Source organism: Mycena indigotica, assembly GCF_014461135.1.
Source record: "Mycena indigotica strain 171206Taipei chromosome Unknown Mind.scaff0020, whole genome shotgun sequence".
Classification (NCBI taxonomy): Eukaryota; Fungi; Basidiomycota; class Agaricomycetes; order Agaricales; family Mycenaceae; genus Mycena; species Mycena indigotica.
In genome coordinates, this window is record NW_023503019.1 from 56392 (window position 1) to 79338 (window position 22947).

Here is a 22947-nt window from a genome sequence, read left to right on the forward strand (position 1 = left end):
CGTCACATCAAGACCCCAGGCCGGCTAGGACAGCCGCCAACTGATTCGATGACAATCCATCATGTCAATTTGACCTGGCGGGTAATGAACACCGTAGGTGTGACACCGAATTTGGACTCGACTCGACAACGAGTTGGGCAACTCGGACACACGAGTCGAGCCGAGTTGCACATGTGTGTTTGTTGATAGATTGATCGAACGTGTGACGCTGTCGATCACACGCCGTTGCCATCGCAATGTGAAACGGCTCTCACGTCCGTCATTCCTTCTTTTCGCCCTCCACGGTCGCTAGTCGCCGCCTTGCCCTTCCCTTCCCTTCTTTTCTAACGACGATGCTCTTCCGCTCTCTCGCTTTCGTAGCCGCGACCACGCTCCTCTTGCAGCCCGGTGCGTTCAGCTGCACCTCTTTCTCCGTCGTCGTAGGCTGAAGCAGAGTAGGTGTCGCACAGCGCTCGACGCAGTGCGGGTCGTTGTGCACGCAACAAATCATCGTCGCCCAGGTGTGCCATCCGCCCCCGGAGTTGTGCAAGCGCTGACATTGCCCAGCAATCCTATGAGATCTGTAACGACGGCCTGCTGCACCAGCTCGCTGCGTGCAATGAGTGCCAGGCGATTGTCGACGCGGGGCAGACCGTCGACGCTACCAACTCCAATACACAGAAGCTCATCGACAGTGCGTTCCTTCTTCCATCCTTCTAGTCTCTCCAATTCCCTTTCATCTTCACCTGCCTCGCTTTCATCTCCTCCCCGTTGTCTGTGTTGCCGCCTATATACCCTACCCTCATCTTTACCGTACCATCACATGCCCTATGCTCCTTCACGACACTCAACCGTAACTCTCCAGGCCTGATCTCCACCTGCAACAAGCAGAACACCACACTCACCCTCACCACCTTCAAAGTCGACGGGCTCTTCAAGGGCCTGCCCTCGCCCTCGGGCAATCCCGTGTCTAACACCGCAACGGGTCCCGCCCCAGCGCGCACGAACCCGAACGCGAAGCCTAATGCTGCGGCCAGGACTGGCGCTGGATTGATGGCGGCGGGAGCCTGTGCGGGCGTGTTGTTGTGGAGCTTGGTGTAATTATCTGCGGTGGTGTGTCAATATCTTTGTTGAATATACCCGGTTTAGGCCGTTTATACGGTTTAAAATGGACACAAGGTCTATTGTACCGGACTTGATTCCGCGCGGTCTCTTCGCCTCACCGTGATAGGGAAGTGACTAATGCTTCTAATGTAGCTGAACATGCGATCCGCTTTGACTCTTTGACGCGCGCCGTTTCATCCGCGCAACCGTGTACGACGCATACAAAACCCATCGAGTTGACGTATATGCATACTTCAATGCGTTCATTGCTACCGAAAATCGCGACTTGGGGGTAGCCGAGCCTGTCGTAACGCTATTCCGCTACGATCTCATGCCGGTCAAAGTCTCCGCAATATCAGCGACTGCCTGCGAGCGTCTCATTGAGGTGCTCTGAAAGGTCACCTCTAAACACAATCCAACAGAAGGATGTGGATGAGCATTACATTAATATTGCTACTGAACTATATACTGAACACAAAGGTACAGAAATAAATGTTTGGGGAAGCAGGATCATATATCATAAGAAACTATGATATGATATTTCAGATTATTATGAGTATACATAGTGTGATATTTTTGGCCGAAGATTTTCTGTCAGTCACATGTCACTAATACACATAGAAAATGAGCAATCAAGGAGATCACCAGGACCTTCAACTCAACTAATCAAATCCTAATTTTGTGCGGTTTGTGTTCGGGGTTTGAGCCACAGGAAACGGCTAACAGATTAAGATGTTCTTATTGATATCAGTTGTAATTGGATGTTGTATAAGCTTGTATTGAGGTTTTCATTGTGATGCTCATCATCACAGCAGATTTATTTGGTCTCAAACTGTCACAAAAAGGTTAATCTTCAAATATTTCCATCCCTACAGACAGTAACCAGCATGCAGAACTTCCATGTAAAGCAGGAGGTTACACCAAATTCAGCCCAGTATCTTTACATATTTGGCATAATAATTGTATGGGTAACCCCAGTCCCAACTCCCTGGAGTCCAAGGTCCTAGCAGGGGATGATCCAAACAGAGAACATTGGTAAGTGAAATGCAGCTCACCTAGCAGGGGAGGATTATGTGTGCCAAAGTGACCAGAATTTCTGTCATTGTGTCATACCATATGCTGGGATTTGAACCACCACCTACCATCCAATGGCCTCCAAGACTGGACCCAGAGAGCTGCCAGTGGCAGTTCAAAACCAATTCATTGGTGCTGTGAAAGGAGGGATGAATTAGCTGCCACTAGTCAATGCGGCCCTACAGGCAATCACGCAGGACCTTGTAGATGGTGCCTTGTGTCTCACGGAAAACTGTCAAATCAATACTCAAGGAGCATGAATATGGATGCCAAATCAGGCACAAGGTCCATGCCACCTGTCAGGGTTCGGGTCGGGCCAACGGGGCCCTATACGGCCCATCGGGCCCTCACCACCCTTAGAGCCCTAGGGCTTGACAAGCCCTCATAATTCACAAGCTCAAAGCAATGAGCAACAACACTAATATCCCAGAGAAGGGACATAATCACGGATCGCGCTTTAGTCAGCCATCAAGCCATCATGACCCGCCATCAGGGATCATGATGCGCCGCCGGACGCCCTTGACAGCGGGCCCAATCGGCCCTAGACAACCACAGGGTCCAGGAGGGAGCTCCTTACTGTTGCATTGCCAAACACTCCTTAGTGTCGACTTTGGCATGGCTCCTTTCCAGAGGAATGGTCCCTGGGCTCCTAGCGGAGCGACCAGGGACGACCAGAGACATCCCCTGCTCCCTTCTGATCGACCCTCAGCGGGCCCGATCGGCCCCTAGCGCCCACAGTATATAAAGACTAGAGTATTACTCCTGTACCTTAGGTTTAGCATTGAAGTCTCTTTCTTTGAACCCTACTCCGGCCTGGTCCCCTAGAGCGGGGTTGCTGCGATCATACCCCAGGAAAGGGGCGTCTAGACGACTTCCAACGCTCCAGGCTCGCTTGCCTCATTGACCTGAGCCCTTGGTTGGGCTGGACAGCTCAGGCTCTTGTCTCTTATGTTCACCCTTGTCCTAGCCACTTCTTCTTGCTCTCTGGCCTCAAGCTCTGGGTTCCCCTGGTACGGGGCGATGGGAGGGTGCGGGCCCGATCGGGCCCGCATGTCACGCGGTGTCTAGGAGCCACAGCGACTCGTTACTCCAGGAAAGGAGATATGTCGCCCCTTGGACTGGCAACCCTTCTCAAGCGCTCCAGGGGTCTCGGGCCCGCAGCCCCTGTTGCGGGGCGACTCCCCTCGACCCCCCGAACCGTCGGGCGTGACCGCGGTACGTCACGCCCCGCCCGAACGGCTTGTTCAACTGGCCCAGCCTATGCCTTGCCCTATGTCTTGGGCACCAACTCTACTAGGCAGCGATCTTTGGCTATGGACTCGTTCCCTTCAGCAGGGGTAGGAAACTCTAGACGACTACTCGTATCCTGTGACACCGCTGTCACACAACGTGGCAGCGGGGCGTCTCGAGTCGCCCCGAGCTGTCCCTACCCTGCTCCCTATTGCAGTGGCACCATCTACACTGCCTGGTTGCCGACCGCCCAGCTATGGGGGTTGAACCATCTTTCCCACACTTGTCAGACTGGCAGGAGACCGTCACGTGGGCCCGGGCCGGCCCTGTTCCTGACAGAATGCTAAACCTCCTTTACTGTCCTTCTTTCAAGTGTGGGGCGCTCTCTGGAAAGCTCAAGTTCTTGGAGCATCCTTTCTGTGCTGAACGACCACTCTATGTGTCGGCACTTCGTCCAATGGGTTGAGGAGTTATCCCTTTCGTCTTGAAACTCCTGGGAGCCAACAACTTTTGCTCCATTCGTCTTATGGGTTGAGGAGTCCGCCCCTTCGCGTTAAAACTCCTGGGAACAGGTCAAAACCTGCTCCACTTGTTCACTCCGGTTAAGGAGTTCTTCAATACCTTCTGCGCCTAACAACGACGAAACGACCCGATTCGAACCTTCGATCACCGACAACGACAAGGGACCGAATTAACGGGCCCTTTCGGTTCAAATCTACCCCGCTCGTCATACTCGCGGGCCCGACAATCCGTCTGTTTTGTTCTTGGTGTGCGTTCTTAGGAGACCTTGCGCGGCCCGACTCGAAGTCTGGCCTGTCAATCCACGGGCCCGATGACCCGTTGGTCCGAACACAAACCTTTGTTCCTTTCGCCCCTACTTGGCAAATTCTTTCCCTATACCCTCTTCTTTCGAATTCTCGTACCCTGGCGCCGAGGTAAGGAATATCGGCTCCCCCAGATGTCGACTTCTGGGCCGCAACTTCTATCTGCCATGGGGCGTCCACTCCGGTGAACGGCGCTTGAGGCACGGGAAACGTTGAGTCCGTCCCAACCTCTATAGCAGCCAAAGAGAGTGGAAAACCACTCTGGGAGCGCTGGGGGAAGAAGCAGACCCAGGCTCTTTTCACTAGCAAGAGACCCGTCCCGTGTGCCCGAAAACGTGACCCATTTCCCAACCGTGGGAAATTTCGTTCAAAGGTGCTGGCCTTCAACCAGACAAACCCAAAACCGTGCGAATTGATGTTCAAACCCTCATACGACTAAGATGATGGGATCGATGACGTGAATCGGCCCGATTCGGCCCACATCGGCCCGAATCGGCCTGACGGGCCCCGACGAACTGACGGGCCAAATCTGCATATACGAAAAAACAACGATGACCCCTGAACAGGGGTGGCTGCACACTGGCAGCAAAAAACCGGGGACAATAACACCCCAAAACTGGAGGCTGGACAGAGGGATGGCTAGGCGTCGTCATAACGACCCCATCGCCTCTGGGCTTCGACTGGCAACGAGACTGAACATGGCAAACGCGCGGACGCACTGGACCGGACCGGGCTGACATCACGCAAACGGGAGAAGCTACGAATGGTCTAAAAACGCGCAGCCGGTGCTCAGCATGCAATTGGAAGCCAGTGTTCGGAAAATGTGAACAACCAAACACCCCGAGAAACCGGGGCGACCAAGCCACGCCGACTCGAGATGAGTCGTTCCAAGGGAGGGGGCGATGTCACGGATAAGACCCGGCCCGTCCGCTCCGGCGCTGGTGTCGGGCCATTGCGGGCCCGTAACACGCAGCACGTGACGACGGGGAACATGCGCCCCAGTAGGAGGAACGCACACGTTGGAAGCACGTGACCGAGAACGACGCGTCGAGCCGTCGCCGAGCCCAACTCGACACAAGGCGATAGGGGAGGAGTGCTAGGAGGTTAGGAGTAGCGCTTGGACCGCATGGGGTGTACGACCGCCTCCTCTGCGACCAAGAACGGGATACGGGGGAGACTCAGAAGCGTCCGGATGTCGGATCATCCCTTGCAAGGGCGTGCCTGGGGAAACAGGCGATGGGGAGGAGTGCTGGGAGGTTAGGCGCAGCGCCTGGACCGGATGGGGTGTACGACCACCTCCGCTTCGGCCAGGAACGGGGAACGGGGGAGACCCAGGAGAGCGTCAGGATGTCTGATCATCCTTTGGGAGGACGCGACTGGGGCCTGGACGCGAGAGAGGAATCGACTAAGCCCTTCGACGAGAAGGCATCTACATGCGAATGACGAAATTTTTTTTCTCAACAAATCGGAATTGAATACGGAAATCGGACGATAAAACTCGGGACGAGTTTTGCCTAGTGGGGGGGTGATGTCAGGGTTCGGGTCGGGCCAACGGGCCCTATACGGCCCATCGGGCCCTCACCACCCTTAGAGCCCTAGGGCTTGACAAGCCCTCATAATTCACAAGCTCAAAGCAATGAGCAACAACACTAATATCCCAGAGAAGGGACATAATCACGGATCGCGCTTTAGTCAGCCATCAAGCCATCATGACCCGCCATCAGGGATCATGATGCGCCGCCGGACGCCCTTGACAGCGGGCCCAATCGGCCCTAGACAACCACAGGGTCCAGGAGGGAGCTCCTTACTGTTGCATTGCCAAACACTCCTTAGTGTCGACTTTGGCATGGCTCCTTTCCAGAGGAATGGTCCCTGGGCTCCTAGCGGAGCGACCAGGGACGACCAGAGACATCCCCTGCTCCCTTCTGATCGACCCTCAGCGGGCCCGATCGGCCCCTAAGCGCCCACAGTATATAAAGACTAGAGTATTACTCCTGTACCTTAGGTTTAGCATTGAAGTCTCTTTCTTTGAACCCTACTCCGGCCTGGTCCCCTAGAGCGGGGTTGCTGCGATCATACCCCAGGAAAGGGGCGTCTAGACGACTTCCAACGCTCCAGGCTCGCTTGCCTCATTGACCTGAGCCCTTGGTTGGGCTGGACAGCTCAGGCTCTTGTCTCTTATGTTCACCCTTGTCCTAGCCACTTCTTCTTGCTCTCTGGCCTCAAGCTCTGGGTTCCCCTGGTACGGGGCGATGGGAGGGTGCGGGCCCGATCGGGCCCGCATGTCACGCGGTGTCTAGGAGCCACAGCGACTCGTTACTCCAGGAAAGGAGATATGTCGCCCCTTGGACTGGCAACCCTTCTCAAGCGCTCCAGGGGTCTCGGGCCCGCAGCCCCTGTTGCGGGGCGACTCCCCTCGACCCCCGAACCGTCGGGCGTGACCGCGGTACGTCACGCCCCGCCCGAACGGCTTGTTCAACTGGCCCAGCCTATGCCTTGCCCTATGTCTTGGGCACCAACTCTACTAGGCAGCGATCTTTGGCTATGGACTCGTTCCCTTCAGCAGGGGTAGGAAACTCTAGACGACTACTCGTATCCTGTGACACCGCTGTCACACAACGTGGCAGCGGGGCGTCTCGAGTCGCCCCGAGCTGTCCCTACCCTGCTCCCTATTGCAGTGGCACCATCTACACTGCCTGGTTGCCGACCGCCCAGCTATGGGGGTTGAACCATCTTTCCCACACTTGTCAGACTGGCAGGAGACCGTCACGTGGGCCCGGGCCGGCCCTGTTCCTGACACCACCAAGCAGAAGCGGTACAACTTGGCTCTTGGCCTCAAGGATGTGGATCCTGATCAGTGGCAAAATATTGCTTGGTCCAATGAATGTTACATCCATCCAGATGACCCAAAGGGCACCTTGTGGGTTATGAGGAAGCCTGTCAGGGGAGCTTCCTCTTCAGACCCTCCAGACCCCTTGGCCTGCTGCTCCACTCTGCTGCTGTCCGCCGCCACTCCACCTCAGCACCCTCCACGGCCTCCATCGCCCGCAGTATTACCAATCTGTCAACACCCTCCCAATGGTCACCCTAGGATATCAGTGATTCCCCAAGTGGTGAATAATTGTTGGTGAAGGGAGTGAATAATTAAGGTGAATAATACAACACAGGCCATTTTCACCAAGTCTCCCGGGGTCACACTATGTGACATGTAACAATTGAGAGATTGGACTCACAAGATATATGCCCTATATACAGGCATATAGGATGTTTGAAAAAGTATCACCAATCTGTCAACACCCTCTTGATGGTCGCCCTGGGACCTTGCCTGCAACACCGCCCAGGCCTTCTGTGCCAGACAGTGGCAGCTATAGACAAGCAGTATATAGCAGCTAAATAGCAGGCGGACCCTTAGAGTTTCTTCTCTTTGGATCATCCCCAGCTGGGACCTTGATCTCAGGCCTCCGGGGTTGCCCCTACACATGTAGAGATGTATGGGATTAACAGGTGCAAAAACTTTACATTTTAGCTCAGTTTGCGTGATCAAAAGCTTAGTACAATACTGACCTATTTCGATGTGACCCATGACCGTTTGGCCGAAATTAGGCTAGAGCGCGGGTCCGGGTAAACCCGGCGGGTCCGCGGGTCGGGTTGACCGGGTTTCGGGTCCGGGTTGCCGTGAGGCTGTACCCGGATCAACCCGGACCCGAGCCGGGTAAACCCGCCGGGTTTCTACCTGCAGTTGTCCTCAGCACCAATCATGCACCATTGACGCCAAAGACCCATACGCCTCTCACTTCAATCCTGGAGATACTCCTCGCTCACTTGGATGGCCTTATTGACATGCATGTGACATCAATCGCGTGCCACGTCTTTCATCTTCTCGCCACCACACCATTCTTGCAGTCCATTTCCCGCTTGGAACCTCCTCCATTTGCCGATCCGGTCCTCCCTAGACAACTACAAACCCTGAACATCTGCGAAACAGCCCCTACCAATGCCTATATATAAGCAGGACTATCGTTCCTCGACTCAAACACCTTTGGACCTCGAATGTCGGTTTCTTCGCGCGCCATCACGCGCGGCAAGTGTCGTCTCGAGAGCAGCGGGATCAGTCAGAAATGTTGCCAAGACTCTGCAGAGAAAGGCTAGAACGGCCATCCGCTCTGTCTCCGGTGTGTCCCTACACATTTATTTGACACTTCCTGACTTCTATTCCAGATCGCAGCAAATCTAAATCCAAGAGCGATGCTGGAGGCTCCGAAGCAGCACCAGAGAGTCGTGATCCAATTAGTACGTTGTCATCTTGATTCTCTCGCACTTCTGTACGATTTTTTTCAGCCGCCAAGTGGACCTCGGGCTACTATCAGTTCTATCATCCCGATGTCAAGACGCTGGAGGACAAAGATGGCCGTACTTACCAGGAGTTTCGTTGCGCTGCAAAGCCTAAGTGCAAGAGCAAAGGTGTGTTCTTAACTGCGTCATTCGTGCTATTCACTTAATGCCAATGACAGCATTCCAGGGCATCAAGCGATACCAGACACTGGCGAACGGCGAACTTTCTGGTGACCGCTCGTCGACATCGAACTTGAAGAAGCATGCGGAGAAATGCTGGGGGAAGGACATTGTGAGGGAGCGTGTGCATGGCGTCAAGACCGGCGGGCCCCGCGACGGGGACGTCTTTGCGATGTTTGCCGAGGCCCATGCACCTGGGGGCACGGACCGTCGTCCCGTCAAGGTCTCCCATCGCACGCACACACAGCCGGAATTTCGGCAAGTACATGTTCTGCAGTTTCTGAATACTGACTCTTTGCTTTTCAACTAGATGCCACATCGTTCGCTGGCTCACCGAAGCATCACGCCCATTCAAAACAATCGAAGACCGGGAGCTTAAGGAACTGCTGAGCTCCGGACGTCCCGACTTGGAGGTACCCAGCCGATTCACGGTTGCACGAGACCTCAATGCTGCATTTGAGCGCTGCTCGGCTCGGATACGGAATCTTCTCGAGGTAAGGCATTCATTATGGCACGCCGAATCATCTCAGCTATTTCAGAACTATCCTGGACGACTGAGCTTCGCGACCGATGCGTGGACGTCTCCTAATCACCGCGCCTTCGTTGCATGGACGGTGCATCTTCAACACGAAGGGCAGCCGCTAGTTTTCTTGCTGGATATCTTCGAAGTTCCCAAGGTAATCGTGCATCTCCTCCGAATGAGCTGGTGTTGACAGTGGGCTAGTCGCACACTGGGGAGGTTCAGGTTCTCGCGGACGAATTCAACGAGATGCTCCACCGTTTTAACATCCAATCCAAGGTATGCATTCATTTACACTCGCATATGGGCTGAGATGAATGTCTACCCAGATCCTGGCATGGACCGGCGACAATGCGACCTCAAACGATACACAGAACACGGCGCTCGGAGAAAATGTCAATAATGCCTTTGATGCCGTTAACCGTGTGCGTTGCTTCAACCACACCCTCAACTTGGCTGCCAAAGCCTTTCTCCGCCCGTTCCAGCCCCGCGAAAAGAAGGGGAAGGATGGTGATAGTGAAGCACAAGACGAGACCGAGTCCGAATGGGAGGATGAGCAGCAGCTTGACATTGAAGATGAGTCAGATTCACTTGATGACTTGGCCGATGTGGAACCTGGTGCGCATAGCGATGGCCAAGTCCGGTTCGGTTCAAAATCGGATTTGGCCGAACGTGAACGCCGAACGGCGGTTCGAACCGGCCCCGAACCGGCACTTTTTAGCCCAAAATGGCCGAACCTGGCTGAACCGAGGGCCAGGTTCGGTTCGGAAACGGCATTCGCCGAACCTGAACGCTGAACGCGCGTTCAGTCCGGTCCGGTTCGGGTTCGAACCGAAATCCCGAACCGGACCTGGCCATCGCTAGGTGCGCAAATTACCACCCAGCCCTGGACTGTGACTAATCACTGCTGCCCCAGATACGACGACCGAAGATTGGGAGGCCGAATTGGACGAATTCGACCTCCTGACAGCTGAGGAGCGACAAGAGTATCTCGATGCCACGAAAGATGTGAAGACGGCTTTATCTCGTGTAAGCTACGCCCGGCTGTCTGTTGTGTTTCTCTCAAACTCGAAACAGATTCGAAAGCTGGCGTTTGCTATTATCAATTCAACGACCGGCGCTTTGCCAGCATGGCGAAAGGCTTGTGCACAACACTACATGCGGGAGCGACTAATCCCCACGAGATGTCCGTACGGCGTTGGAATTCGACGTACGATATGCTCGTATTTGCCTTACAATACCGGGACGCGATTAACCCTCTCACTGGAGATTGTCATCTCAAACTGCGCAAGTATGAAATCACGGACGACGAGTGGGGAATATTAGATGAGGTTTCGCACACCCTCAAGGTATGGCCCGATCCTTGCAAACATGGTATTCTTCTAACGCTATTCTCCAGGTCTTCAAAGATGCGACCATCCTCTTCTCCTCGGACAACAAGAGTACTATTGCGAGTGTCGTCCTAACGATGGACAAGATCGACGACTTGATCACAACGACCGTCGCTCCCATCCCGGCTGCAACATCCAGGGCTAAACCGGCACCACAGGAGGTCCGCGTTGTTCGTACCTCGATTCGCAAAGCACTTCATTTGGCGAAGACAACGCTGAACAAATACTATTCGGCCGCTGATTCCTCGAACATCTATCGTATTGCCATGGGTAATTACGGTGTTATTTTCCCTCAACCCATTCTAACCAACTGGTAGTCCTCCACCCAAGTCTCAAGCTCGAATATTTCAAATATCGTAAGTGGGAGCAAGCGTGGATTGACACCGCAAAAGAGCTTGTTGAGGATGAATTCCAAGCTTATGAACGAAGGGGTAGGGGTAGCGATGGCGATTCTGATTTGGAAATACTCGAGCCCGATGGGGCAGCGAGCGATGCGGTATGTCTCTTCTGTTTTCAAGATACCCAGTACTGATGTTGGTCAGGTGAGCATGTCTTCGAGCATTGCTCATGTCGAGGAGATCGCCACCTCTTTCATCAACTTAGACTTCTCTCAGTCCAAAGAGAAGACGGAGCTGGAGAAGTACCTCGCAATGGACGTTGAACCGAATGTTGATGAGCCACTTTTGTGGTGGTGGCGCATGCGTAAAACGTGGCCGACGCTTGCCCGTATGGCGCTCGATTATCTGAGTATCCCTGGTATGTCTATACCATTATCTGGTGAACAATTGCTTCATTCGCTGCCAGCTACATCTACATCAGTTGAGCGCGTATTTTCCCAGGGGCGACACTTGCTGGTGTTTACTCGAAACCGGTTAAATGGGGCCTCAATTCGAAAATGTCTGTGCTTCGGCAGTTGGAGCCGGTGCAATCTTGTACGCAATCAGATGTCGTTGACGCAATCACAACTAGTATGGGACAGAACGCGAAGAAGTTGGGCAAGCGTAAGGCTAATGTGATAGATATAGAGGAAGAGGAGGAGGAGAACGAAGGTCCAGCAGAGAAAAAGAGTAGAAAATAATTCATCTTATAGCCTGAAATTTATGTTTTGTCCTCTGTCATATGGAATACAACTTTAAGTGTGCTTAGTAATTGACCCGCGGGTTGAACCCGGACCCGGTCATACCCGGACCCTGAAGGGTCAGGGTTCCTCAGGGTCAGGGTCAGGGTTCAGCCTCCAGGACCCGGACCCGTGCTCTATCCTAGCCGAAATGTTCAATTCGGCCGCAGGCCGAATTTCGCGTGACTTATTACCTGATTAGGAAATTCGGCGTGCCGCAGGCACGGAAATTTTGAAAATCATCCTAATTGGGACCAAAAGATTTGGCTGTGACCCGTGACCCGCCGAAATATTTCGGCCAAAAATCCCATGTGACCGTGACTGGCCTAATTGAAGGAAATGGGTCAGTACTTTATCTGTTGTACTTTCAGTAATCTCCTCCGTTCAAGTTGTGGCTAGCCAGTCATTGGTGTGGCTCAATTTCTTCCCTTATCTATCATAATTATCCAATTAAAGTTATAAAATCAACAAATGTCTGTAAGAGGAAGCCAAATAGGGGTTACACATTGTGTTTTATTTAGCTGATGCTTGAAATTAATTATACTTGCAGAGAATCCATCAGAATACACTCATATAGTCTTAGCCGTCAAAGTAGCTTCTTTTTTTGGAGAGAACCTGGCCTTGTGCAAATCCGGGCAAATGTATGTTGGCGGCTACGCAGTGCCAAGTCAACGATTGACTTTATTTTCGTATCACCTCTTTGTTCCATAGAAATTCCATGGAACAAACAGGTGATAGAAACTTTTAATTGTCACATTGTAGACACTCCATCACCGCGTCACGACTTACCTAATCTTTCCTCCTTGCCGACGCCACTCATGTCGACGACAACGAAGACCGACGCTGCGCAGCTGCGAGATGCTCTGGCAGACATCGACGCGCGCGGATCCATACTCTCCGTGTCCAATTGCTTAACTCGTTCAACGCGCGGCGCAACATCGTGGCCCAGCTGCGCACGGTCACCTACGGCGGTATTCTGGAGATGCCCCCTGAAATAACGGGCAAAATTTTCACGCATTGCGTTACGGAGGTCGGGATAGGCAACGTGTCGACGCCGTGCATGCCGCTTGTGCTGGCCGCGGTGTGTCGCGCGAGTGGCGCCACGTGTAGGGTGCAGGATTTAAGTGGTGTTTCAAACCGCGTTTCGAAACAGCTGTTTCAAACCGCTGTTTTTAATTATTTCCAGAAAAAGTGCTGTTTCAAAACACATGACCTGTGGGAAAAATTAGGCAATTCACTGGTTATAGACAGACTTTGGCTCATGCTGTAGCAGCTATACTTACAGCTATAAAGGTAACATCCTAATCAACTATTGTTACTCTCCATTTAATGTCACTGGAGGTCTTTTAAAGGCTTCAAGTGTTACCGTCACATCAGTGATAGGGTCACACCATATACAGACAACACAGAATATAACTTAGGATAGCAAGGGGTACCTTGAAAGCTTGAGAAATGGTGTAAAAGAACAAGTAAATACATATGCTAGCCCAAAAAATGATTCAAAAGGTCAAAATTGCCATTTTAGGCAATTTTAATCAATCCCTGTTTGCAAACTGGTTTCTAAATTGGCTGGGAGTTCAAACCGGTTTTAATAACCCCCATAATTCAATCCTGCACCCTAGCCACGTGGCCCTCGAGCTTCCCAGCATCTGGTCGCGCCTTGCCACCTGGGCATGGCAGGACAATTCGCCAACCGATTTCCTCCACTTTTGTCTTGCGCGGTCTAAAGCCCACCCTCTAGAACTGGACGTCATCAACGGCGGTTTTGTTCTCAGCCTCTTTAGTGTTCCGGGATCCGCCGAGCGCTTGACGAAATACACCGGATTTATTGACGACCTCGTCCACAAAGACGGTTTGCACGAATTGGCGAAGGGACGGCTGTTCGCTCTGCGGAGCCTGAAGCTGGACGCCAACCCGTTCAGCACGAATACTGCCGAAATACCTATGACGATCTTCGCTGACGCCCCGGCGCTCCGTACGGTCCACCTCGTGTCCGTGCGAATGTCCCAAATCACGCTCCCTTGGACTCAAATCACTACACTCATCCTCAGCCGCCTTAGCGTGGTCGCTATTCACGAGCTTTTGCACCACATGCCGTTTGTGGCGACACTGGAAATCGGCACGATAGTGCAGGACAGCGCGCCCGCGCCGGGTATCCCGCTTCTCCTGTCGCATCTCCGTAGTCTCGACCTACAGTGCTCACCGGGAGGTGCGCACTCCTGGCTCGACACCCTGACGCTACCCGCGCTCGCCCACCTGCGCGTCACGGGCCTCGATGAAGAGGCGAGCATGCACCTCATCATGCTCCTGCGACGCTCCAAATGCACCGTCACCACCATGATCCTCGACTCTCTCACTCCCCTGCACGACGCACTAGGCCTTCTCACCTTCACGCCCGCGCTCGTGGAGCTTACAGTTCGCGGCATGGAAGTCGACGCGGCAACGTACCTGTTCCACCGTGTGGTCAGCAACTCCCAGGGTTTCTTGCGGCAGCTCCGCGCCCTCCACTTCTACATCACGCTGGTTGAGCCCCCGCTCTCGGCGCCGTCGCCAGCTGGGTTCGCAAGCGGCGGCCGGCCGAGAACGCGTCTCTCAACGTCTCTGGCGCGCTGCGCGAGGTTACTTTCAGCAACGACAACGGTGGGGGTCAGAGCCCCGGTCCGGCGGCAGCGCAGCGTGTGAAGATAATGCAGACTCTGCGCGATGCGTTAGCAGAGGGCCCGGGAGGCGTTGTCGCTGCAGAGTTTACTGTTCGCGCCCCGGGGCTGTTCGTCTCCTCCAGAAAGGTGAGCGGTCGACACGAATCTCCTAATACTATTAGAGGCTTAACGTGCGGTACAGGAGCCGAGCGGGAGTTTGCTCGATGTTGTTGAGGACTGGCCTATGATCTAACTACCTGGGAGTCACAGTGCTGGTTGGTGGCTCCAAGATAGCTAGAGGATAAGGATGGTCATCACCAAGATAGCCATAGGGTTGTTTCTCAAGGAAAGGTGATAAAAAGTTGTGAATTCAAGTTTTTTGTGGGAGCTAAACAAAGAACATACTTATATTCAGGCAAATAACAACTGCTAGGGGTTATCATCAATATGCCAACAAACCACTGTTTCGTTCCCTCGCTACATCGTACACATGTGCCCGCTCATCAAATTCGATGCGTCCGACAGCGTCCAATGCCTGCCTCAATGCCTCTTGCTGCCCTTCGTAATGCGGAGTTAGGATGCGCAGTCGCAGCGCGCTCATATCGCACTCCAGCAGCGTTATGAACTTGCGCAGCCATTCACCGGCATTGGGAAAGAGATAGGCTTTTGCGATGGTGATGACCAGCACCTGTAGTTGGCGCGCGACGAGGCCCTCGAGGTACTTCAAGTCGCGCGCGGCGTCACCGTCGTAGAAGGTGATCTCGAGCGATTGCAGGGCGGGGAACTGGAGGTTGGTGATGTGATGGAGCCAGCCTACGGAGCCGAGCGTGAGCGCCAGGCGACAGTGCGTCAAGTTGGAGCCAGGCGATGTACGGCCCAAGAGATGGGCCGTGGGTTTGAGACTGAGATTGACGAGGCTCATCGATGAGAGGTCGGCCCAGGGGAGGAAGTCGACGGGAAGGTCCTCGACGGTCTCGCGCGCTGAATGGACAACGAGTTCGGTTAACTTCGGCGCAGTGAACACCGGGCAGTGCCCGCCGAAATTGTCCCGCAAGTCATCCCCGAGGTCGATATCTTCATTGCGATAGAACTTCAGGGCAAGCGCGCGAAGATTCGGGGCCGCGCCGACACAGACGTGGAGGTCGTTGGCCTCGTATACCGTCAGCTCCGCGTATTCCCAGCGCTCACGGTACGCGGTGATGGCAGCCAAGATGTGCTCGTGATTCTGCAGATTTGCGCCGGCCGCGACGCGGACGGAGAGCATCAGATCGCGTGAACGCGCGAGCCACGAGTCGATTCTTGTCTGCGCGGCTTGCAGGGCGGGCCCACCAGGGAGGTTCGACCAGTCGTCCTTGATGAGAAGGGTCCGCCAGAAAGACGGTGTGTCGAGGATGAGATCGCGCCAGAGGCGACACACGAGCATGAGCTGGTACGGAGAGCCCAGCCCGCGTTGTGGTGCACAGATCGGGTAGGGCGGCAGGTAGCGGAGAAGGACTTCGAGCAGGAGTTCGTTTGGGAGGGTGGTGAGTGGGTGTGGGGTATCCAGACGCAAAGCTGCAAGCTCAGTTTCTGGAGTGGGGCTCATTTTTGGGGGAGTGGAAGTGAGAGCGAAGGTCTGGTGACACCACGTGGCGAGAAGGGTCATCGTCTGATGAAAGATCGGATCATATCGCTCTTGACGACGCTCATCAACTTCCAGTGGGCGCTGCAATTCCGGCCCCCGGTTGACAGAAGGCACCTATGTCCATGCGTATTCCCGACCGAGCTGTGCGTCTTCACCTCAGCTAGGGTTTTTATCAGCTATGACTTTCGTCGTAGAATACTTATCATCTAACAGTTCCTGCCAGTGCGCTTTTCGTCTCTGTTCTCTTTCTTGTAGTAGAGTAGAATGAGCGGCCAATGCGATTGACGGCGCCGAATTGCACTACCGCTGCGAGATTTTGAATCGCTGACTGCTACCGTGGTGTCTGTGGAGGTGCCCGCCGGCGCCGTGAATAGCAAGTATCACACACCGTTGCGGTTCTCCCTAGGCTGTCCCCCCTTTCACTCCCACCTCCACCTCGACAGTCTCCTCCCAATGTCGGGGGCGCTCAGAATGCACAGTGTATTCCGAAATCCTACGCGCTCATAGGCCATAGCAGCTCCGCCCCACCCAGCCGGTTCTTGCCTCCTACGGTCTTGAGCGTAGCATGAAAAAAGTAGGAGACATTCCAAGGCGTGTCGCCAGCTCATACAGTAAGTAGGCTGAGCCCTCATCAGCCTTTAGACCTACACTAACCCCTCCACCACGTCGCGCTCACGAGCAACAAACACGCTAAGTACAGAAGCACGCAAACCACAAATCACATTTCAGCAGCAGGCACGTATACGCATACTCGTACATTCGCAGATCGACAGTCACTTCTTCTTTTACCTAGCATCTCTTTTATGAGGCACGAGAAACAAGAACGGCGCGCTCAGGCGTCGGCGGTGGTCGCGCCGTTGGGACAGTCGCGCGAGATGTGGCTGCGGGTCATGAGGATATGGATTGTAAGGTGGGCGAAAAAACGCACCCTTCGCTGCCGCACGTGTAGCACGCGCGACGTTGTGCCTGGGGGCAGTCGCGGCTGATGTGGCCCTAAAGCTCCAGTCAGAACCCCTCGCCATAAAAAACGAAACGGCAACTCACCACATCGCCGCAGTTGTAGCACTTGCTGCCCTGGACGCAGTCCCGGCTCAAGTGGCCGACTCCGCCACAGGTGTAGCACGTTTTGCCGCCATAGCCTCCGCCGGCATGACCGCCTCCATAGCCTCCGCTGGAGCCATAGCCCCCGCTGGCGCCGGCCTCGGGACATGCGCGGGCGATGTGCCCAGTTTTGCCGCAACGGTAGCACTCGGTCCCTGCGCGCCCGCCACCGCCAGAGGAGAAGCCCCCGCCGGATGCGGTGTTCTCGGGACACTCGCGCGACTGCAAAGTGGGTAAGTGAATAGCAAACGAAACAAAAAAGGCACGGAATGGTGGTGGGGAAGTAATCAAGGTGGATAAACACGAAAGCTAATGATAGATGAAGAGCGCCCACACTAGCGCCGACAAGCACGGAGCGCTCACACAGGCGCCGATGACGAGGGTAAGGGGAAAGAAGGGGGAGACGGGAGGGGGGAGAAAAAGGATCACGCACGATGTGTCCGTCCTGGCCACACTTGTAGCACGCTTTGGGCTTCGCCTCCATCGTGCAGTCGCGCGACACATGGCCCTCTAGGCCGCCTGTCATGACCACCATCAGCGTCATCGTCTCCACAGGAATTTGGGCGGGGCATACAGTTGTAGCTGGGGTATCGTCAGCAGGGAGACACAGAGAGGAGGGCAGCAGGCGTACCAGGTTGGGGTGCCCGCCTTGGGGCAGTTCGCAGCTTGGTGGCCGACTGCAAATGTCAGAGCCGAAAGGGTCATTGTCCAAGGGCAGCGCCAACGTCCCCGGTGCGCAGTTCACGAGTCACAGACGCATGTGTGGGGGAAACGGTGTATTGCACGACCACGACCACGGCGACAGCGACAGCGGGTAAGGAGGGGGGGAAAGCAGAGCAGAAACATCGTCAGCGAAACGTCCCCGGTAGGTAGAGCGTACGTAGGGGGGAAACGGGGTGGAAGGAGAGTAGGGGGAAGGGGGATAGAATACGTGGGGGACGACGACGACGACGACAACGCACAGCCTCCACAGTTAAAGCAGCCTCTTGCGCCGGACATCGTAGTAGGGGAGTAAGGAGGAGAAAAAAAGGCAGTGCACGTCACGACGTGTCACGCCGTCAGTGTCAATCACGTATGGTTGCCTGACGGCGTGGGAAGCCCTATCGTTCGGGCTCATGAGACGGTCAACGGCAGTTGCGGGCAATAGAATCTGGCTCATCAGCGTCATCACCCTGGACTTAAGTAGAATGTACCGTCTCCCGTCCATTCCTGGCGTTCATTGGGCATCTCAGCCATGCCTGGTTATGGACAACCGTGCCCTCATCGCCGACAATCGGGAAAAGTTGCTTTTGTCTCCAGGGTTCCCATTTTGATTTAGGTGCTCAATTAACTTTTCTAGAACAATGTTGTAAAGAAAAAATCACGGGCTTTATTTTCTACCTTGAACATTCATTGCATAATCACAATTTGTATTTGAATATAATCCCAGAAATTAACAAGTACTTATTGTCTTTCAAAAATGAGGATATTGAGATGAGGGTAAACAAAAGGGAATAAGATAGGTACTGATTTGAGACATGACATTGCATGTAGTATATATATATATCCATAGCATCACATTAATAGTTCTGTTAGCTGGTCCTATAACAGTGTGGAGAGTTAATTTTGCTCCCAAAGTTTAATGCAAGGGGGGCGCAAGGTGGAAATTACATACATAGGCAACTGGCATGTAATTCTGCAAAATGCTACGGCTATTGAATCTGTGCATCTGTGTGTGGTGCCACTTGGCTCCACTTAGTGTGCTGCGGCTCAGACAGTGTCTAGTAAGTGATTTGGGCCCAAGTTCTCTCTTGGCTGACACCTGGACTAGCTCCTTTGTTTCCTGTTTTTTTTTAGCACTGAAGGCTGCCCTGTCCTAAAGCGCCTTACGAGTGGCTGGACCTGAGGATAGTTTAACAGGTACCTGAGACCTCCATCCGCAGGTGTAGCCATCCACAGATGGAGGTACCCTTTTTCCCACAGATGGCAAGGAGTGGAAGTCTTGCATTTAGTTCTCAAAGATACCTGTAAATTCATTGAAATAGCCTCAGAAGTGGCCTATAATATATCATACAGCCTCAGATAGTGCCAGTTATACTTGTATTTTGTATATCAACTTAAAGTATGATTTCACTGCTCTGTATTTCCTTTGTTTATACCTAATCTACCTTTGTACCATCTGCAGGTACCCATAAAGGTACCTGTATCCATAGATGGAGGTACCTCACAAGCATAAATACTCAAGGATGGAGGTATGACTGAATTGCCTGAAAAAACCTGCAGGTAAGTAGAGGTACCTTACCTGTGCCAGTCGTGAGGTGCTTTACCTGTCCCCTCCTCCAAAACTTCGAAAACCCCAATTATGTACCACGTATATCCCGATTTAACCACATCCTCAAAGAACCATCTGTTCAGGGGCCAGTCCATCCGGCATAGTGACGTCTAGGGCCAGGCTGCCCTGTTAAGCCCTGGTTAGAGCCAGTGTCAGGGGAACACCCTCCAGCACCTGTAATCCATCCCGACTGTTGCCCATTGCCTATTGCCTTCTTTATCTGCACGATTATCAATCCATCAAGACCCTCCAACAATCACCTTGGAACAGAGCCTGCAACACCACTCAGGCCTTCTGTGCTCTACATCGGCAGTTATGGATAGCCAGTATATAGTTGGCACCCTAGCAGGTGTCAGGGGAACCCCCACTTCGGCCTCCTTTGGACCGTCCAAGTGCATCCGAGGCACATCCAACCGCCGCCCACTCGAATGCTCCGACCTACCCCGACCCTCGTCCTCGGCCTCCTTTGCCCGCACAATCACCAATCCGTCAAGACCCTCCTAACCGTCACCTTGAGACAGAGCCTGTGACGCCCGCTCAGGCCTTCTGCACTCTACATCAGCAGCTATGGACGACCAGTATATAGTTAGCGCCCTAGCAGGCGGACCCTTAGAGTTTTTTCTCTTTAGATCCTCCCCCTGGCTTTCGTCGGAGTCTCCAGGGTTGCCCTTACAGCTAATGGACCCTTAAAGTTTCTTCTCTTTGGATCCTCCCCTGCTAGGTTGGTCCCTCCGTTTATTTCCTGTAACTTTAGATTTTTTACCTGCTAGCTAGGATTCTCATCAGAGCCTCCAGGGTTGCCCTTACAGCCCAGCTTTCCAGGGCTCGGGCTTGGGAGGAAGCTGAGCCCCAGCCCTCAGCTAGGGCTCCAAACCTTTCCATTTGTAAATAGTTCAAATGGTTTCTACTTATACTATGGTTCCCTGTGACCCGGTTTTTTCCAGTGACCCGGTTTTTTTGATTTCATGCTGTAGCACCTCAATGTATGCACTCAGAATGTCACAGAATATATTCTCTGGATGATTGTCTGTTCTTTCATTAAATCTTTGAGGTCATTGGGGAACTTAAACTTTAATTCTATGAAAAAAAAAACATCTATAGAGCATCTGTGGGTAGGCAAAAAAAAAAAAAACAGGTCACTGGGAAAAAACCGGGTATTTAAGGTCAGAAGTATACTAAGGTGAAGAGTAATGGGCAGGAGAGTAGTCTGAACTTGTATGATGTGCCTATCAGCATATGTGTGTATGCCTGCTTCGAAACAGGCCTAGGTATGCGCAAGGAGTTGCAATAATTTTTGCTCTGTCAGATCACGGCATCACTGACGGCATCACCTAAGTCATAGGAAGTTATATGGCCAGAAGTGCAGCACAGTGCCATATGAGTCTTTGAAAGATGTGCCATGGACAAGTACTGGAAGATCTTGTGAGCATTGTGATGGTATGGTTGGAATTTTTTTTAAAAAAATATTGAGGTGAGAAAGTACCAACAATTAAACTCCATAAATAAGTAACACTTTCATAACTGTGCTGCCCCAAAGTTGGTACATGGCATGAGAATTTGTTAGATATAAGGATTATTTTATGCTGTGTTCAGCACGATGTTATTTGATTATACTTTCTAAATTTCATTAAAATCATGGCACTTATTATGTTGCAATTACAATACTCTGTGAAATGAAATACTCTTACTATCTGCATTAAACCAAGGGGGGCGCAAGATGCCTATCACGGCTATGGGGCAGGGGGGGGTCCAGAGCCTAGAAAAAAAACTTTTGTGTTTGGTGTAGGGATGCTTCAAGAGGTACTTAGGAGGCCTTAGGAGGCCTTTCATATGTAGATCTTCCATGTTAAATGCCATTTTATACCTTTGAATGCAGTGAAACCCAGTTTTTTTGGTGAAGTGACTAAACTTGTCACAGTCTTTGATAGCATCAACATATCATCATGATGCAAGAAGCAATACAACTTTATATGAAAGTTCATTTAAAGGCATAGGAACATTATAATAGCCTAGTCACAATTTAATTTAATCACATTTTCCATTTTCAAGACCTCTATCGATCATTTTGATGCGATTTTGATCGCATCAGTCACGTTTTCGTGGGAGATCATTACTATATAAGGCAGGAGGGGGAGGGGGGGGGTCCAGTGGGCGCAAAAAAAAACTTTCAGCCCTATGCATGATGCCCCACCATTGCCCACCACACAAGACTATAGCTGTCACTAGCTGTGACAGAAGAAGCCGGGCCGGGTTCAGCCACACGGATCACCAGGCGCAAATAGAACAGGTGTAAAGAGTGGATTCTCCCTAAAACTCTAATTACTACAGGACTTATATACTACAGGAAAAGAATGATGTCATTGGAGTACACATCCTGCACATATCAGCGGCAATGCACAAAGAATCACAAGTAAGACAATTATCTAATTATTACACCAGGGCAGCGGCGGAGATGTGCTCCGGTCCGCCACACTAGTAGCTATGGTTGCACTGGACATGGAGGAAAGCAAGGCAGTTAGAGACTATGTTGAGCCTTGCAAGAGTGATGATCTACAGTCTCTAATTGGTGTCAATTGATTTGGCATGAGAAAGATCAGTGGTAAGGGTATATAATGGTAAAAATCACCTGATAAGTCTATCTTTGATGAAACATTGCTAATATTGTGGCTTCTGTTTTCCCCCAAACAACTCTAGCGCTTCCAAACCCCCACCCCAGCTCTCCAGTTTAGTCTAGCGTCACTCGCTCCGCACCTTGTACAAGTGTTGAGTATGGATAAGACGGCTGTGCACTGCTTGTTCCTGTTCCTAGCTCCTAGTTGGTAGTCTATGAAAGTCCAAAGTCATCCTCTTCTTCTCCCTCTCTGGTTGTGCTGTAGCCTTTGGTTGCAGTTAGAGCAGAAGGGCTCTTGCTTTTCTTGTTCTTTCTCACATCTGTGAGAAAGCTTGTCAATAGGTATTGGTACAGTTGCAGACAATCAAACCTCATAACTTTTATTATACAAGACCTGAGTACAAAGTAGCCTTAGCTCTATTCAGAATCAGATTCAGAACCTAAAAAACCCTTACTGACAAATTTTCAGGAATTATATAGGCCAAATATTTTTGGCCATTTCAACAACAATATTGTGGACCTCAGTAACTCTGGAACAATATGTTAATTACATATACTAGACAGGGCTATGCCCCAGCTTTCAATGTTACCTGAATAAAGTGAATTTCTAAATGATAAAAATGTCACAGTTTGGGTCGGGCCGTGACAGGGGCCAACAGTTCATCAAACACTTTATGAGCAACTTGAGCAAACCGTTGGGGATCAAGATTCGAGCCTTATCAGCTTACCACCCACAGACGGACGGGCAGACAAAACGCGCCAACATGGAGGTTGAGCAGTACCTTTAGACATTCTGCAATTTCCAGCAGAGCAATTGGTCTGACTGGCTCTCCCTTGTCAAATTTGCATTCAACGACAAAGTGAACTCTTCTACAGGGTTCTCACCCCTTCTTCCTGACGCTGGGGTTTC

General features: G+C 52.3%; 2 protein-coding genes across 2 annotated transcripts; one reads left to right on the top strand and one right to left on the bottom strand.

The window, feature by feature from the left end:
• Nucleotides 1–332: 332 nt before the first annotated feature.
• MIND_01426200 (uncharacterized protein) lies at nt 333–1080 on the top strand (the record flags this gene model as incomplete). The annotated part of the gene is made up of 4 exons (XM_037370644.1): nt 333–387; nt 439–500; nt 547–673; nt 845–1080. 4 exons carry the CDS (start codon nt 333–335, stop codon nt 1078–1080), a joined length of 480 nt encoding a protein of 159 aa, XP_037212915.1.
• Nucleotides 1081–16799: 15719 nt separating this feature from the next.
• Nucleotides 16800–18114, bottom strand: MIND_01426300 (uncharacterized protein; the record flags this gene model as incomplete). The annotated part of the gene is made up of 6 exons (XM_037370645.1): nt 16800–16895; nt 16943–17007; nt 17059–17424; nt 17468–17697; nt 17747–17792; nt 17872–18114. 6 exons carry the CDS (start codon nt 18112–18114, stop codon nt 16847–16849), a joined length of 999 nt encoding a protein of 332 aa, XP_037212916.1. The 3' UTR covers nt 16800–16846.
• Nucleotides 18115–22947: the final 4833 nt, after the last annotated feature.